Source organism: Haemaphysalis longicornis, unplaced genomic scaffold (assembly GCF_048455015.1).
Source record: "Haemaphysalis longicornis isolate Haplotype H1 unplaced genomic scaffold, Haemaphysalis longicornis Haplotype H1 scaffold_1, whole genome shotgun sequence".
NCBI classification, from domain to species: domain Eukaryota; kingdom Metazoa; phylum Arthropoda; class Arachnida; order Ixodida; family Ixodidae; genus Haemaphysalis; species Haemaphysalis longicornis.
The window spans coordinates 262,522,793-262,540,495 of NW_027526203.1; the positions used below are offsets into that span (position 1 = coordinate 262,522,793).

General features: G+C 46.5%; 1 protein-coding gene across 1 annotated transcript in view; it reads left to right on the forward strand.

Annotated features, from left to right (window-relative positions):
- The window catches only part of LOC144145168 (cocaine esterase-like), an 84,947-nt gene that overhangs the window by 61,905 nt on the left and 5,339 nt on the right, over positions 1-17,703 (forward strand). Inside the window, exons 5-9 of the mRNA XM_077676678.1 lie at positions 1,282-1,475; positions 3,251-3,416; positions 7,309-7,502; positions 8,855-9,011; positions 12,488-12,617. Of these exons, the coding sequence (XP_077532804.1) occupies positions 1,282-1,475; positions 3,251-3,416; positions 7,309-7,502; positions 8,855-9,011; positions 12,488-12,617 (841 nt within the window). The remainder of the gene's footprint in view (positions 1-1,281; positions 1,476-3,250; positions 3,417-7,308; positions 7,503-8,854; positions 9,012-12,487; positions 12,618-17,703) is intronic.

The window sequence follows — 17,703 nt, forward strand, 5'->3', positions numbered from 1 at the left end:
CATTAAAGTCACCTTTCATAGGATGTAGCGTGGTGGAGAAGGCCACATCCTATACCTTCTCATTCAGCCAGCATGAACTCAGCGTTCCAGTGTAGAACTAACTACTTTATTTCTTTGCTTGTTCTTGAACAATGACGTTCTGTTTTCCTACCTTGTAGATATCACGTGTGCGACAAACTGACAATTGCCTGAACAATAAGAGGAGCAGTGTCAATGAGTGAAAGAATTAACCATCTGGTTGATTTGGTCTATCAGCTACATTTTTGTAAAAAAGTCCGTGCTGAGAATGTAATTGAGCGTGCTTTGCAACAGCTATCCTGTTTTACTTCGTTCTGGGCAAGCTCAACGTAGAATTAAGTAGGGTGGTGAGGTAGGCTTGTTGGTTGAGCTGAAAGTACACGGTGTCTATCTTCAACACTCCTTCATATTGTCTTATAAATGGAAGCAGTCTTACTTTCATATAAGCCAATGTTGCTTTCATCATGACGAGAACACCCTTTCACCTTCGCTCACTGTGTTTCGTCTCTTTGTCTGGAGAAAGCTTTGTTGCCCATTGGTACTCTAGGCTGATTGACAGACTCCACGCTTATGCTGCCGGATGTGCAGAGAAACGGCATCTTAGGTGCTGCTAACTGTTAGGCACAGAATACATTTTGTCATGCAGGCACAGGTAGAAAGAAAAAAATCTCGGGCCATCTCCCCTAACGTGAAACCTGCTGAGGGGCGAAGCATGCAGTGTATAAGTGTATTTTTGACGGCTTGGTGTTTTTGCCAACGGAGATGAAACCGTTGGGGGGTACAGGTATACAGCTTTGCTGTAAAAGTATTCTGTCCTTGAAGCACGAAATTGTCTACCGTGAGGCGTAAATGAGTGTCCCGGTGTTTTTTTTTTAGTACGCGTTACGAAGCGCTCCAGCGCGAGGTGTAAACGAGTGTCTCGGTGTTTTAGTACCGTGACTACATGCGACGAATGACGATTAAAACGACGATGACGACGACGATGATGACAGGAGACGCCAACAGCTCCAGCCCCTAAGGGGCTTCGCCCCTAAAAGCCCTATTTCCAAATAAACGAAACGTCTACGCTTTGACCTTTGCTCGAACTAATTTAAGAAGTCACAGTTTCGGACCTACTAATATTTTTACGTGTCATTGAACAGTGTTCTTTTATAGCAGGGTTGTGCATTTTTGGCTAAACTTGGGTTTCTGAGGATTACCTTAATCTATTTCCCCTTCGCATGGCTGTGTTTGACGATGGAGGCTATTGGTGTCCTCACCCAGGGCTGTTTGAGCGCGCCATCGTCGAGAGTGGCAGCCCGCTGAGTGACTGGAGCGTGGAGCCTGAGCCGGTGCAGTTCAAGCGCATCGTGGCCCAGGGTGCAGGATGCCCTGCCGACGGGCCCTCGTTTGCACTCATCGACTGCCTCATGCAGACGCCCAGCAGCGAGCTCCTGCGTATACAGCAGGAGAGCAAGGTGTGAATAAGGCCGCTTTCAAAGCAAGCGCCCACAGTGCAGAAAGAGCTCGTAAACTGCCACGTATCCTAATTTTTGTATACCTATTTTATTTCTACATATTCAGCCCCTTCTGAGGCAGGAGTTGGATACAAAGCGCTACGCAACAGCGACCACAAATGTGAAAGCATGATAAGAGGGCGTAGAACTGAGCAAGAAAAACCAATCACAACTAAGTAAACACCTCGACAAATGTAAAGACGTGGGAGTGCACAAACACTGTAAAGGTAGTTTCATTAATATTTTATGCACAGTGACATTCACACATACACACACACAATGCTACTGTACACTTATATATCTAGGTCACTTGGATTCGATTCCAGGTAAAAAGAATGTGTACGACACAAGGGCATGTCCGATACTTGGCATGGTGATGAATGACAAGGCTCTGTTGCAGCCTGCACACCCTCGATTAGCGAAGCATAGAAGTTAACAAGTTGTTTTTTCCTCTTGGCCCTGTATATTGTTTGCACAACAGCCCTCACAAGGGATTAGTGCTCTGCACTGCTTCTTTTACTTTTGCTTTTGTTGATACAGGGTTAGGCCAAAAAAACATTGGTCAATCCCAGGCCTTCATAAGGCCAAGGGTGCTCAGAACAAGTAATACAATGATTGCAGTTCAGCTATACAATACAGAAGCAACAATACGCATCATGCCTGCTAGAATGTGCATTTGCCAATTTAATGAGGCAAGCTAATATTTCGCCGCGCACATGTTATTTTATTAATTGGACTGAAATGGAAGGACAGAAAAAGACATCGCATTTTAGTTCTGTTCGATTTTCATTTATTTATGGAATAGGTGTGTTTATCAAAAGTGCCCCGGAAAACTGTCTCAAAGTACATATTTGTATTTTAATTCTCTGGGCAAGAAGATTTCAAGTGTGTTCCAGACTGCTCTAGACGTGGGAAGTTTGTGCAGCGTGTCAACTAAGCAAAAACTGATTGATTGATTGATGGTAGGGCTCAACGCGCCGACGCAACGCAGGTGACGGCGCGCGCCGTAGTGTAGGGCTCCAGATTAATTTTGTCTACCTGGGGATCTTTAAGGTGCGCGGAAATCTTGTAAACACGGGCGTTTTTGCTTTTCACCTCCATCAGAGAAGCGGCCGCCGCGGCCGGAAATCGAACCTGCGCCCTCGTGCTCAGCAGCACAACGCCTTAGCCACTGAGCCACCGCGGCTGGTGTTAGCAAAAACGTACACCTCTGCTGCAGGCGAATGTTGATAATGTAGATAACCAGCAGAACTTTTGTGGGCTACAAACTGACTAAACTAGGCTTATTGAAGTCATAAAGTTAAACATCTTGTTATCGCACAGACACAAATGGCTTCGAGGCACTTCATACACCCCCACTGAAAATGTTGTTGCCCCTTCTCTGTGTTAACTCTGACATTGGCAGCTTCAGACACGCCTTTTTGGGCTGTATTTGGTCAGGTGTAATAAAATAATGTTGATAAGCTGGTTTTTCTTCAGTCATGGTCAACAATTGTAGTAGCCACTGCACAGTACAGTCCAATGAAAGCAGAAGAGGTAGCCATATACGAGGCAACAGTAGAGACCATACGTTTGTATTGATGGCACTTCCTGCAAAGTAAAAACTCGTATAATATTGGAAGCTTTAAATAGGAACCTGGTTCCTATGAAATAAAAAAAAATCATCTTGTCCAATGCATGCGGGACCAGACAGCATTGATGGGCTCGTGCTTACGATGTGTGTCCACTGCATGCAGCTGTTTGGTGACTTCCCTGTGAGGACGGCGCCAGTGGTGGAGAAGTTCAACCCACAGGGAGCCTTCCTGCCAGATGAGCCGACTGCACTGTTGGAGCGCGGCGAGTTTCGTCGGGTGCCACTCATAGCGGGCGTGAACCGAGACGAGACGGCTTTCTTCTTCCCCGGTGGGTTGACCTGCATGGTGCAGAGACAAAAAATTGCTCCCACCTCCCCTCGCGGGAACCCCTGTGTAGATACGACGCATAGGGGGTTCCGTTGTTGTTTCCGTTAGGTTGATTCTCCCATCGCGTGAAACGTGTCGTGAACCCCCTGCCGCGGCTATGACGCAGCGTGGCGCGGCCATGACGCAACACAATCCAACACAATCAACTTTAATCCAATCCAATCCAAATCCAATCCAATCCAATCCAAATCCAAGCCAAGCCAAGCCAATCCAATCGAATCCAATCCAATGCCCCTCGCGAGAGAGTGTTCGCTATCGGAGAGGAGAGGGGGTGAGCGGCGGAGAGCGCAGCTCGCGCGGCGAGGAGAATGGGGGAGGGGTGTGGACGGACAACGACAACGCCGTATGGAGGGACAAGGCGAGTGAATGAGATGCCGTCGCATCTAAAACTAGGGTTGCGGTAGATACATGACGTCTAGAACCACTGTACGACATGTATCTACAAGTCAAGCTTTAAGTGCCGGCAAAAGTGTTACAAAGGATAGAGAAAGAGGGGAAATTAAGGAAAGGAAGTAACGGCTGCACTGATGGCCAACTCCCATACTGGTGGTGCACCTCATCTACGTAATAGTTGAGATAAGTTGCCAAGCTCTTGAAGTGTTCTTGTCTTTACTCATTTACATTGTCTTTACAATGTATTTTACTCATTTTATGCCGACATATTTATTCTGGGCATGAATTCTAGTTACCGTTTTTAACATTCTTTTTATCAGCTTTAGGGGAGATGTATACAATGTACTTTCAGAAGAGAATTGTTCTTGTGTAAATTTCTAATCCGAAAAGCCAGATATTCAAGCCATTTAAATGAAAGCACTTAACTTTGTGCAACAATGATTTGTTGTGATTATTTTCAGTCTAATTCGCAGTGTCGGCTTGTGTTATGAGGGCTGGTAAGCCGGACTACGCAAACGGTAGGCTAAAGCACACTTGTACCACTGAGTCGCAGCGATCATGGCATTTTGCAACGTTAAAACGATATAAATAACATTCACACGGTAACTGTATGCTAAACATCTAGTGAGACAGGTGTGCCGCAGCCATAGCAGCAAGAGTTGTTTCTGTGTTTTTAGATTGTTGTTGTAAAATTTATTATGAATAGGACGGCAGTAGGCCTGTTGCGGTGGGAGGGGGAAAAGGGAAGGGGGTTACGTGTGTCTCACTATGGAGGAATAAGAAAATTTCTCAGCCACTCAACTCCGCTTACGTGGTTGGAAGGTGAAAGCGTGACAATTATCAAAGACTTCTTTACTTGCTACATCGTATTTGTAGCTCTTCCTTCTTTTTATTCATTTTTTGGTATGAATTACTTTGACAGGCGGGCTAGCCACACTTCGCGCTCCAGCTTTCCCACAGGAAGAGCTCTCCTCTGTTTGTGTCTATGCACGTGCCACCACGTGCACCTGTCACGCTGCACGCATCAGGCTAAATCTTGTTCCATATTGCCTAGGTACCGGATTTGACACTGTGGTTAGAGCACCTGGCTGCTGCACTGACGACTCGGCTTCAAATTTCACCCAAATATTTTTTTATTTTCTCTTTGCGGCGGCGGCCGTTTTGGTACGATTTGTGCTGACGCCGATGACGACAACTATGGCTGCTGTCACTTTTCGTGTTTGATGAGATACCTAAGGCTTTTGCATTAATAATTTTAATCCTGTTCACGCCACAGTGGTATCCGGAAGATCCGGCGGGTTCGGGGTCTGCAAAAATGACCAATCGCTGCAATCAATTTCGAAAATTCAGTGGAAGTTGAGACCCGGCACACAATTTGGCTCAAAATGAAGTCTGCACAAGGGCATTGTGTAATACGAGCTGGATATTTTGCATTGTGAAAAGTTGCCGCTCATACCATTTCTTTTAATTCGATCGCAAGATCTGCCCCGCCATTCGCTAAAATTTCGTCAATGATTCCAGTCATCGGTCATTGCGAAGCATTGTGGGGAAGCAGATATACAGGGATTTGCAAGAAAGTAATGCTTCCAGCACATGCACAGATAATGATTGCATGCACAATACAAGGCGCACTTTGTGCACACTGAACAGCGCAAACATGAATGTTCAATTAGCCCTGTTGCTGCAGAACATTTCCGTATTTAATCGGCCAAATAATCGGTGTCTATTTTACGAATACCTCTATGTTTTATTTAATTAAGTATATTGCCGTTCTGATACCAGCAATGTTTAAAACTTGAGATAACTTGAGATTTGATTTGATTTGATTTGATTTTAGGGTTTAACGCGCTGACGCAACGCAGGCGATGAGGCGTGCCGTAGTGGAGGGCTCCGGATTAATTTTGACCACCTGGGGATCTTTAACGTGCGCCGAAATCTCGCACACACGGGCGTTTTTGCTTTCCGCCTCCATCAGAAAAGTGGCCGCCGCGGTCGGGAATCGAACCCGCTACCTCGTGCTCAGCAGCGCAACGCCTTAGCCACTGAGCCACCGCGGCGGGTAGATAACTTGAGATTCTGTTGCTAAACTGTTTCGTAGCTCGGGCTGAAAATTCAGGTATTAAAGTTCAGACAGTTGTTGCAAATGTATAAAATATTGAATGACGTCTACAACTTCATCTTAAAAAAATAAATATAACACGAAGTGCTACTTTGTGCCGTGAAGGAAAAACATCACGAAGAAGCTGTTTCTTTTTTCTACTTCACCGGTACTCATAAGGACTATTTAGGCACCTAAAATAGCGTTTTCAATATGACTTATTTTTTATTATATTATCCCAACTTATTTTTATCTTTTCTCTAAAGACATGGTCCAGGGTGCACTGCCAACACCGGGGAGTAGGTGTGTCTGGGGAAGTTTGGCCCCAACTCCCTTCAATTAACCCCCTGCTGCAGGGATGTTGAAGCAGTTTGGTGTAAAAGGGTCGGTTATCGGTTATTTCGCCCATGAAAATTTCTCCCTAAGTGGACTGCCTTCTTGTTAATGGGAGCAGATGGCATCTTCGCTGTGACATGCATTACAAAGGGACACGGCTAGTCTTTTTCATCGGCTGATGTAAACTGCAGCTGCGCAGGGCGCATGGATTCGATCAAGTAGAACTTTACAGGGAAATCAGCTTGGTCTGCCATTTGTGCTGTTAAGCCAAGCTAGTGCAGCACAAGGAACTAGTAAAACAACCTGCACACTTTCGGCCTATAGTTGGCGTGTCGAGAATGATCATCTTTAAGAGAGTGACACAGATATAGCATATGCAAAAGCTGTCATTCAACGCATGATCGACATGACTCATTTTATATTTTGCCTTTGATGTGAATGTGACCTAAAGAGATTTCCTGAAACAAAACGGCATGGAAAAGGGAAGACTGAACTTTGGCTGAAGTCCAAGCGTATCAATAGACTATATTTTAATATGTTCTATTGGTACATCCTATTGGCACACCCCTTCATTAACTTATAACTCCACTGAATGCTGTTAGTTTCGCTGGTGCCACCTGTTCCACTTACGTTATACATTTTCCCGCAGTACGCTTGCACACTGTCAGCAGGCTGGGGACTCTTTCAAAGATGGCAGAAATGCAATAGCTTGAATCATTTTGTGGCAACATGTATTGTATGATGACTAAAAAAGCTGCTGTTGAAATCCCAGTAAGTGGAAACAGCCATTGTGACACACCAAAACATTCGAATCTAGTTTTGTCAGTTATTACTCAGATGGCTAGCTAAATGTAAGCGAATGTATATTTACCTTGGATTTATGTTTATGTTAGGTCCTCTGCCATCTGGCAAACTTGAAAGAGTGCACATACCTGAGCAATCATGGTGCATCACTGCGTCCCTGCATTATTGGATGTATAAATGTGACCCTTGTCCTGCCTTGCAGTTCTATCGGCGTACCTGCGGGACCGGTCAGCGCGCAGTGCCACGTACGTGCGCGACCAGTTGCTGCCGCGGTTTCTGAGCAGTGCCCTACGCTACAGCCGGCCGCCGCCCGACGTGGTGGATTCTGTAGATGAAACATACTTCCGGGACGTGAACCCGCTCGACACCAGCGCCGTCATCAGAGCATTCATCAACGTATGTCGACTCTTTTTTGCTTGTGACAAAGATGAAAACTTGCCGCCTTGGTTGAACGCCTTGCCACATCGAGTTTAACCTCAAGGGTTAATGGGTGTAATGTTGTTACATCATTTTTAAGTTGGTATGAACAAATTTTGTCTTCACACTATTCAATATGACTTGCTATTTGTTGTAGTTTGTATGTTTTTCGGCAAAAAGCTGCAGCAGGCTTCGACACAGAGAGAAAGCATTATTCTGCTTCAAGTACCAGAATGGAAGTGAAAAGGCCTTCTACCATGTTTTCATGTTGATTTTTGTTGTAAATTTGATGCCACGGAGCACACGGGCAATGGGATGACTATATTACAACAGAGGGTGTGAGTGATTGTCGCCTGATCCCTTCCGATCCCTGTCATCATCAGTGTCCTCTCCATGTGATCACCACCAGTTTGCCTTGGTTTTCAGTTTATTTCATCATGGCTGTTTTTGAGTGTATAATATATGCTTCCTCCTTTGCATGCAAAGGGCTACCTCCCTTTGCATGTTTATGTGCATGCATCTACTACAAAATTGATGAATTGATGTGGTTTTACGCCTCCGAATGAACCGTTATTCTATCACTAACTTTTTATGTAACTACGCATACGGGGTTTGAGAATGAAGTAACTAAACCCATCTCAAGTGCCAATAGCTTGTGTTGCTTCACCACAAAAAACATTACTGCGGCTTATTGAGGAAGAAATTGTGTGCCTTTGTTGGTAAGACAAACGCAAAATGGGTGCCTCGGGCTCGCAAGTCACATTGCGAAAGCGATCACGTTGCACGCAATTTTTTAGTGGCTTCACTGTTTACTATACCGTAGCCTTACCACAACCCATTTATCAACGTTTTGTTCATTTTCTGATTTCTTGCCTGATGTGCGTCGAGTTAACCTTGATAATTGTACCTTTTATTTGGCTGTGGAAACAGCTAATTGGGCTCGAGCAACCAGTGGGGTGTACACTCTAAACAAAAACTTCTATGTTCTGCTTTTCAATGCCCCCTATTAACAATTCTCTGCTTACAAAGAAGGTAATTTGACGAATAAGGAAAGCCCCAAATGGCAATTCGACTCAGAAACTTGATCGGCACTGTGAAATCACGCATTACAAACTGCTCTGCTTGCATTGCGTAACGTCCCAGTGGTTGCCATATTCTTTCTGTTTTTTTTTTCTTTTTGATATACTCATATGCAGACCTTCATTGTTGGCCTACTTTGCTCTTTTCTTCGTGATCATTCTTCAATAAAGTGCACTGCAGCGAAGCCGATACAGGACATTTTTTCACAAAACCGAGCCTGCCTTTCAAAAAGTGCCCTGGTTGCGGTGCAGATGTCGACGGATGCCATGTTTGTGGCGGGCAACCAGGCAGCGCTAGCCAAGTACTCCAGGTTCGAGGCGGCCACATACATGTACGTCTTCGAGTACCGCGGAGACACCAGCTTGCTGGACGCCCGCCTGGGCTTCCAGAGGCAGTCCTACGACCTGGGTGCGTGTGCATGATTAACAAACGACTCTGCCATTTATGCTGTCATGAGGGGAGCAGGAGGGAGTTATGATGCCTGCTTTTAGGTTGGAAAAAGAAGTGTTCACGTCTGCCGGCCAAACGTTTGGGTAGCTAGTAGTGCAAAAAGAGGAGACACATGACCTGCAAGCGGCGATATTTGCCGACAACTGTTTGGAAAAAGCACATGAACTAACCTCTGTTTATCATGGGGGGTGGGGGCGTGTTGCGCTTGAACCCTCCTCAATAAAAATGTGGCCTACTTGCCGAGTCACTGGCCGAGTTTAAAGCATTCGGATAGTGTAACGATTTAAATGAAGAAATACGGTGTTTCTAGCAAATCGCAAGGCAGGGATAAGAAGGCGGGCATAAGTGGTGCGGTCTTTTTATCGAGGTGGGGTTGAGTGACGCGGACACCTGGCCGGCCATCACCTAATCACGCCACACTCCGTGTAGTGAGCATTCTTGCTAGTGATTATCAGTATGTGTTGCTGGACTGAAAATTGTGTGGTATTTTCAGTGCTCATTTAACAAGGAAGACGAAGTACATGGAGTGAGATGGAATGAATATCACAACACGCACTGAAGAGGTGCAAACACTTAAGTTATACATGGCTGACTGTTAATGACTGAAAGACGAACACTGAAGATCTTTTCTGTGGCTTCGTGTGGAATAATTTCTGAATCATATTATAGCATAATGTAGGCTGAACACTTCAGAAAAAGGTAGGCTCATCTTGTTATCAGCATTATGTTTATTCGTACCAACGCGGATTGTCAAAAGGAACTTCGCATTTAAGAGGCAGAAAAGTTAATATGTAGATTTTAAAGAAAAGGCATGTACTATGAGTGGCAAAAATCCTTTATAGTTGAAATGAATGATGCATTCACATGGCACTGTACTTTAAAAATGGTTTTTACGCTTTCCAAACGTCTACCATTAGCTTTACCACAAGCCCAAATATATTTCAACATTTAATAACTTCTAAGAAAAAAAAATTGCCTTCAATCCACGCTGTGGAGGAGGTTGGAAAGCACAGCTGTAAACGACACCCATGGCAATTGCCCAAGCGACGTCACTTGAGTTCACACACGTGGCTCTACAAAGAGTGAAACCAGAGATTGATTGATTGATTGATTGATTGATTGATTGATTGATTGATTGATTGATTGATTGATTGATTGATTGATTGATTGATTGATTGATTGATTGATTGATTGATTGATTGATTGATTGTAGGGTTTAACGCGCCGACGCAACGCAGGCGATAGACGCGCCGTAGTGGAGAGCTCCGGATTAATTTTGGCCACCTGGGGATCTTTAACTTGCGCCGAAATCTCGCACACACGGGCGTTTTTGCGTTCCGCCTCCACCAGAAAAGCGCCTGCCGTGGCCGGGAATCGAACGCGGTCGCCGTTACCTGGAATTCGCCGGGGCGGCATCCCGAATGCAGCAGCGTCGGGCACGGCCGGGCTACAGCGGCGAACACCACTGTTGCAGCCCGGCCGTGCGTCGGCGGAAAGAAAACGGAGAGGAGCGTCTTTCGAAGGCTGAGACAGCGGAACCTAGACATCCTGATTAGCTAGCTCGGGGCTTCACCACCGCCCGACACAAGCGCAGACACCGAAACAATTTGGCATGTCAGCTTAGTGATTCCCATTTATAGCGATTTAAACTAGGTAGTTTAGTAAGTTTGAGAATTGTGAGAAATCTGAAGGAACTTTATAATCGCTATTTATCAGAACCAGTTGCTTCTTTCGTCTTTTGTAATACCTCTTAAAGCACAACCGAATTGGTATTCCCGACTTTAGAAAACGGAATCCCATTCGTGGCAAGCGCAAAAAGGTAGCGCTTCTCTAGCAGCCAGATGTCTGCGTGTGGTCTCTACATTTTGTTTTCCAGGCTGCAAACCAATCTTTAACGTATCTTCAATGGCAGTGCCTGGCAGACAGCGACAGAGCCATCAGTAGCAAGTAATTAGCTTGAAAACAACTGTGAAATAAAAGTTCGGAAACATTACAGGATTCCGATCACGCATTATTGTGTGTAAGAGCCTTTCTGAGACTACGTTTCGTTTTTACTTCTTGTATGCAGGGAGGGAGTGAATTAAACATTGCAGGGACATAATAGTTACGGAGTCTTCTGCCGTATTTTGTATTACCGCGGGGTGTAACATAAGGATTCTTTGTTCTCAGGCAACGAGCAGGCACATAGGGAATTTTGTAGTGGCTTAACCAAAAATGTTTTAGGACAACAGTTTCGAACAGCATGGAATTGAAATCTGGCAATGACAAGATTTTGGACACATAGGATTTGGGGGAGAGATCATAAGCAACACTCTTCAGAATACCACGAAGGATGGAATTGGCCCGGTTTACCAAATGTTGAGCGCCATGACCATATATAGATATCCCATACCGGACTACACTAGCATAGGACATGAACTACGAGCTTTTGGACAGACAATGACAATGAAACATCTAGCTTTGGAACGCCCTACCCGTTGTGCAGTTTCCAAGATGGCAGAAACAAAACACCAAAAATGTGGATGGGTATAGGGTTTCGAATATTCTACTGGCGAAAGGTGGAGGACGAGACTAATGGCCCCCACTTGTATCCACTTCCCTTGTGGCAATTTTTATCGACGTTTAACCCAAATTTTTCCGAGGAGTGGGTGATCGAAAAAATCTTATGTTTAAGCATGGTTTCGGCACAGGTGGGTCTCACCAGTGGTCCTCACTTGCTTCGACCTCAGCTTATTGAAGCCATCCTTCTTACCTGAATCCCTACCATGACTTTACCAATGACATCCACTGATAATTTACACTGGTAACATCATACCCTTCATCTCAACGCAAGCTAGAGCTTATCACACGTCAGTCGCACGCACAGAAATCAGTCGATTTTAATTTTGCTAATTCCAATGAAATGCAAAGCTTTCTTCAAGGAGGGGATGTAAAATAGGTTCCTTGCTTGTACTGAAGTGCACGTGAAATTAACAACTCCTTATTTGAAATATTCGGCAGTACCATTTTTAAAATTTTTAGGGTCAATTATCAGCAGCCTGATAGACCTGTTGATATAAATATGCTGGAAGAACTTTTCACTCATCTTGACGGGCGCATTAAGGATTTGACACTAGTGATCATTTGGGGGAAGTCTCCCCCAAATGAAATCTGAAACGACAGGCAGCTGATTTCAACATAGCATGAATAAGTATGCCCATTCTGGCCTCCACTTTCTACAGTTTTGTACAGTGTTCTGAACAAGAATATCTCAGGTGGATATGGCAAACCGTGCGACACAGATTTCAGTGTGTTTACTGGAATTAGGTGTCTTGATGTTGATAATTTATTTCAGTATTTATGTTGTAGTACTCTTCTGGGGACATTGGTAATCCTGTTCAAGCAGTTGTATTGTAAGGCAATAAAACAGTCTCTGCATGTTTGATGGTTTGCAGGCGTGTCGAATGGCGATGAGCTCATCTACCTGTTCGATGTGACGGCCGACGGACTCCGGCCACTGTCCAGTCTCGACTCCCTTGTCAGCAGCAGACTTATCAACCTCTGGACAGACTTTGCTAAAAGCGGGTGCGTACTACATAGCAAGAGATGCTCCTAAAATAGTGGTTCCCTTTCCCAAACTGTCATGCTGAAGCCTTTGGTAAAAGAGCGCATGTAAAACATAGATAGGCCATTATAGTATTTCTAAAAAATAATACAACGCACTTCCGTGACATTAATGATTTACAACCTACCCTGCAAAATAGATAGTGCATAGTGTGTAAAAAAAATCAGGCTGATTTGTCCCTGAGAATGTCTTTGAAAACATGAAATGCAGCTTTAAATCTCGGAAAACTAACAAGGAGCGAAAGAAATATTTTAAGTACTAATAAAATTCTCTTCTCATCTGTCCACGAAGTAAAATCACCTATGCCAGAGAGAAAACACTTACTGTGGAAAAAAATTGGCCGACCACCCTGTATTCTTCGTAATGCAAATTTTGAGCGCAGCCGTAGAGATAATTTGATTTTGCCGTATAGTTTGACAGGGACATGCTTTAGTTTGACAGGGACAATTTCACAGGAACAAGCGTATTTACACAATTATAGATGTTGCCGAGTGTTTGCTTTGGTATTGTGCACAACTAGATGCTGGCACTGGCACTGCTAGTATCTTCTCGGGCAACTAGTGCATTTATCAGCTGTGGCAGACAAAGAATTTGTACTGACTGCATTGCTTATTTCACAAAAAGAACTGCGCAGGTAGAAGGTTTGTGTGATGGGGAGAAGCAGGCGTATTGCGTGATTGCTTCTGTGGGTGGAGACCCTGGAATACATGCGTCACGCTGAGCTTCGTCTCAGGCTAAGTGTCACAGCAGTTTCCACCGACAAACAGTGCCGGAACGTGGCATCACTTTCACCCACCTCCACCGCACGCTCCTCGTTTGCTTTCCTGCAGGCATTACCCCCGTGCCTTTCCTCATCACAGTATTGTTATTTCCCCCACTACTCTTTGCTATTGTCATACTTTAAAGCGCCGTTGTGCTCTTCATTCACTTCTTTCTGTTGGTTGCACGCTATGTCGCATAAGCCAGGAACAGGCGCCTAAAAGCTGCATATAAAAATGTGCTAGGGTACTGAATGCTTTCATATTTAGCTGTGTGTGCTGTTCATGCGTACACGAGTCTACTCTTTTTCTTACATCATTCTCATCGCCTCAACTAGGCCACCTGCCATTGCATATCTAGTAGGCTTTATTGCCCCTTATAGTGTCTACAGGTGAATATAAATTGGAAATAATATAAACCAAAGAAGGCGAGTGGCACATACGAAGGCACCATACCAAAATCGAGAGCAGAACTAGGAGCAAGGTGACATAAAAAAATTACTCCCACCTCCCCTCGCGGGAACCCCTGTGTAGATGCGACGCGTAGGGGGTTCCGTTGTTGTTTCCGTTAGGTTGATTCTCCCATCGCGTGAAACGTGCCGCGAACCCCCTGCCGCGGCTATGACGCAACGTGGCGCGGCTATGACGCAACACAATCCAACACAATCCACTTTAATCCAATCCAAACCAAATCCAAGCCAAGCCAAGCCAATCTAATCGAATCCAATCCAATGCCCCTCGCGAGAGAGCGTTCCCTATCGGAGAGGAGAGGGGGTGAGCGGCGGAGAGCGCAGCTCGCGCGGCGAGGAGAATGGGGTAGGGGTGTGGACGGACAACGACAACGCCGTATGGAGGGACAAGGCGAGTGAATGAGATGCCGTCGCATCTAAAAAACGAAGCGTAAAATGTTAAAGGGCCCTAAATAGGCTTCTGAAGGTCGCCATTTTAATCGCGCAATCGCTAGAGTACCCCTTCACGACAATGTATACCAAATATTACACCTCTGCGTAAAGCAGCAACAAAGGTGCCTTCTTTCTTCCTTGCACACCTACCGCTTCCTTGCCGCCACACTGCCGCGCTCTGACGAGCGACAGAGCGCTTGTGACGCACCCGCGTGACGCACGAAGCTTTCAACAGCACGGCTGCGCTATTGGTGGGCCCCGTTAAATGCTGTAGCCAATCAGCGTACCCGGCTCAGGGATAAAACGCGGTCGCACGGAGCTCCTGCTCCGGCGGAACGGCACGAACGAATGTAGATCGCCGTCATCCGTTACACGAGCTTAGCCGAGTTTGTAGACATAGCGCGTCGTTTACAAGGTATAACGCTGAAAAACACGGAGCATCTCTGCGGGCACAAACGCCCGCTACACGCGCGACCGCGGCAAGCATCTGCCTGCACGGTAGACAAGCAGCCCATTGTGCGGTGTATGCACGATAGGCATACACCGCAGCAGCTAAAACTTGTCACCGCCCGCCAGAGCGGGACCATTGCTGAAAATCAGTTTGCAAATACGTGAAAGGGGGTGATAGTGCAGTGAAAGATTGCGCGGGGGATCGTCGTCGTCACGGCCTCGCAAAGCAGTGTCTGGATAACTGCGGCGATGCTAAACCTTTTCCCCGACCTCGGTGGGACAAGTTCACCGCGACAGCGCCGCATGCCGAAACGCTAGCGAGCCGCTATAGTCTTTGGTGGCAATCTTCAATTGTTATCGTAAGCGAGCATGTTGAGTTTGGAAGCCCCCTATCTTGACTTCAAACGCTCGTTTCCGCTCGTTTTCGCCGACGCGAGCACGGCCGGCGCGAGGAGCCGTTCGATGCGGGCCGGCCACCGACCGACCCCGCTGAGCGGTAGCGGATGTAGTAGGCGGAGCTTGGCCGTCGCGACCGTCGTCTGCTACAAGAAGTGTGACGTACCGCCGAGAGGAGCCAATGGCTGCGCTCTTCTCGACGCAACCCTGTTTCTCTTGGTGTCACCGACCAGGTCTTGCGCCTGGTCGGTGGCGTCTCCGCTTCCACAGTGGTTTGGAGGCGCGGTGAAAGAGGAAATGCGCCAGGCCTTGTTGCGGGCCCTTTTTAATGAACGATAACTCGGCTAATACTGAACGCTTTGAAACCATTTTTGCGGCAGGACGTTCTTTGCATAGTACTCCAACGATAGCGCACGTAAAATCTCAACCTTTGGAACCCTGTTTAGGGCCCCTTTAAGACAAGCTAGAGGGGCCTATCTGGTACTAGATATGTCACCGTGCACCAGAAGTAGTACCCACTATACCACGTGCCCTTTTGTGACTTTTGTAGCCTCGCTATATCGGGTGTTATTTTGTTAAACATACCTTATGATCACTCCGGAATGCTGAAAATCTGGTCTTTTACACGCGGAGGCGGAAATGGGCGCGACAGTGGACCAGCGGTGCTCCTTGGGTCTGATTTGAGTCGGGAGGCACACTCCCTTATCACAGCAGTGGCTTGCATGACTAAAAAAATTTAGTGCCCTTCCGCTCTGTGAAGAAGGATGACCAGCAAAGCTGCGGGGCCGAGCCTCAACGTGAGTTTTGACTGGGTCGTAGTCCAAGGGGTGCACGATTGAGCATTGCGATTGAGCATTTGCGATTGAGCATAGCACGTAACAGCCGTATCGTGCGCTATGGACGTAAAAAACGGCGTTTCGCACAGTTCGATTGGCTGAGACGTCAAATGACGTCATTATTTAAAGATATTACGACAGCTGCGACAACAGTCTGAACCCGGCCTAAGACGCAGTTCGCGGTCCCTTCCTGAGACGCACTTCGCGCCGCCGACGCAGAGGCTCACCGTCGAGAGAACCCACGAGTGAGTGCAACCCCAGCGCACTGCAGCCATCAGGAGTGAGTGCTGAACTGCGAGTGACGCAACCAGTCGTGCGCATCTGCAGCGGCTGTTGTGGAACGCGCACATGCGTTCTCAGCCAGTTCCTACTGAGCAATGATCGACGCAACTGGTGGAACTGCGTCGTCTGCAGCAGCTGCTGAACGAGCTGCCCGAACAGCTGCGCCCAAATATCGCAATAGGGAGTATCGTAATCGCCACCAATTTTTTAAGGAAATATAAGGCGTCTTGTATTGAAATATGATGGCCCTAGGACCTTTTTAATTTTGTATTATTTTTTTCGATGTACCGGGGGTGTGGCGCGCAGTTTTACGATCCCGGGGGTTTGAGTGGGCTCCGCAACATGGCGCTACGCTCGCTAGCGATTCTTGTTTTCTTCGCTCTGTTACCGGAGACGATCTGCTGGATCCTAGCCATAGACAGCTTTGCTGTAATAGGACCACCCGCATCATAACGGAATGTTGTGCATGGCTTCACATTTGCAATCCACATACCATGCGTCATGTTTCCTCACAGAGCTCTTACCCTTTCAGTTATATTCACAGCGGATTGAATCTCAAGTTTCCATACTTTATTGTCAGTCCTAGTATGTATCCTGCTTCTTGCGCCCCGTTCTGTGCACTGTTTTGATTCAAATATGCGCAAGCTAATCGAACTTAAAACCCTGTTGCAATGTGGTCATACTTGCAAGAAAATGTACCATGGGCGACAGACTATGTGCGTGCAGTGGGAGATGCCAAACTAAACTAGCCTTGCCAAGCTTTTTGAGTAGGTTTGCGCTTTTCTGGTACCACAGATGGCTTGTAGCTGGTGCCGCACGTCGCTGGATGCCTCCTTTGTCTTTTGGACTAACACATCCTTTGGCAACGTTTTACTTGCACAGCTGCAGGTTTGCTACCGGCTGTATTGCCCCTCTCCCTTTTTTCTTACACTACTACTCCTGCCTTTTCGGCCGAGAAGGCACGAATTTTGCTACCTTCTCAACATTTTGTCTCAAGTTGCCAAGATTGCGTGAAAATGATTTTAAAACGACAACTACAGTTCTCCCTAATGTGAAATTCGAGCACAGATGTTTAGGTTTTTTTTAATTTGGGATATATTGAGGCAAAGAAATTGAGAGAGACATGCATCAATATACAGTTACAGATCACCCTTTTTATATTAAGTGCGAATGCACTTTATAAGCGACCCCAAACCTTCCACCGCCGGCGGCGGCGGCGTCCGCAGTCCTCCTCTCCCTAGCAACGGCGTGGAGCGGAGAGGAGCATCGGTAGCAACGGCGCGGTGACGTCACTTCACCATGTGACCGCGCTCGCTCCGCCTCCTCGCCTCCTCGCGCCGTGACGTCATGGTATGACGTCACAGCGCGCCTCCTCTCCCCAGCAGCTGCCGCGCGCCTCTCTCTCCACCGTGACGTCACACT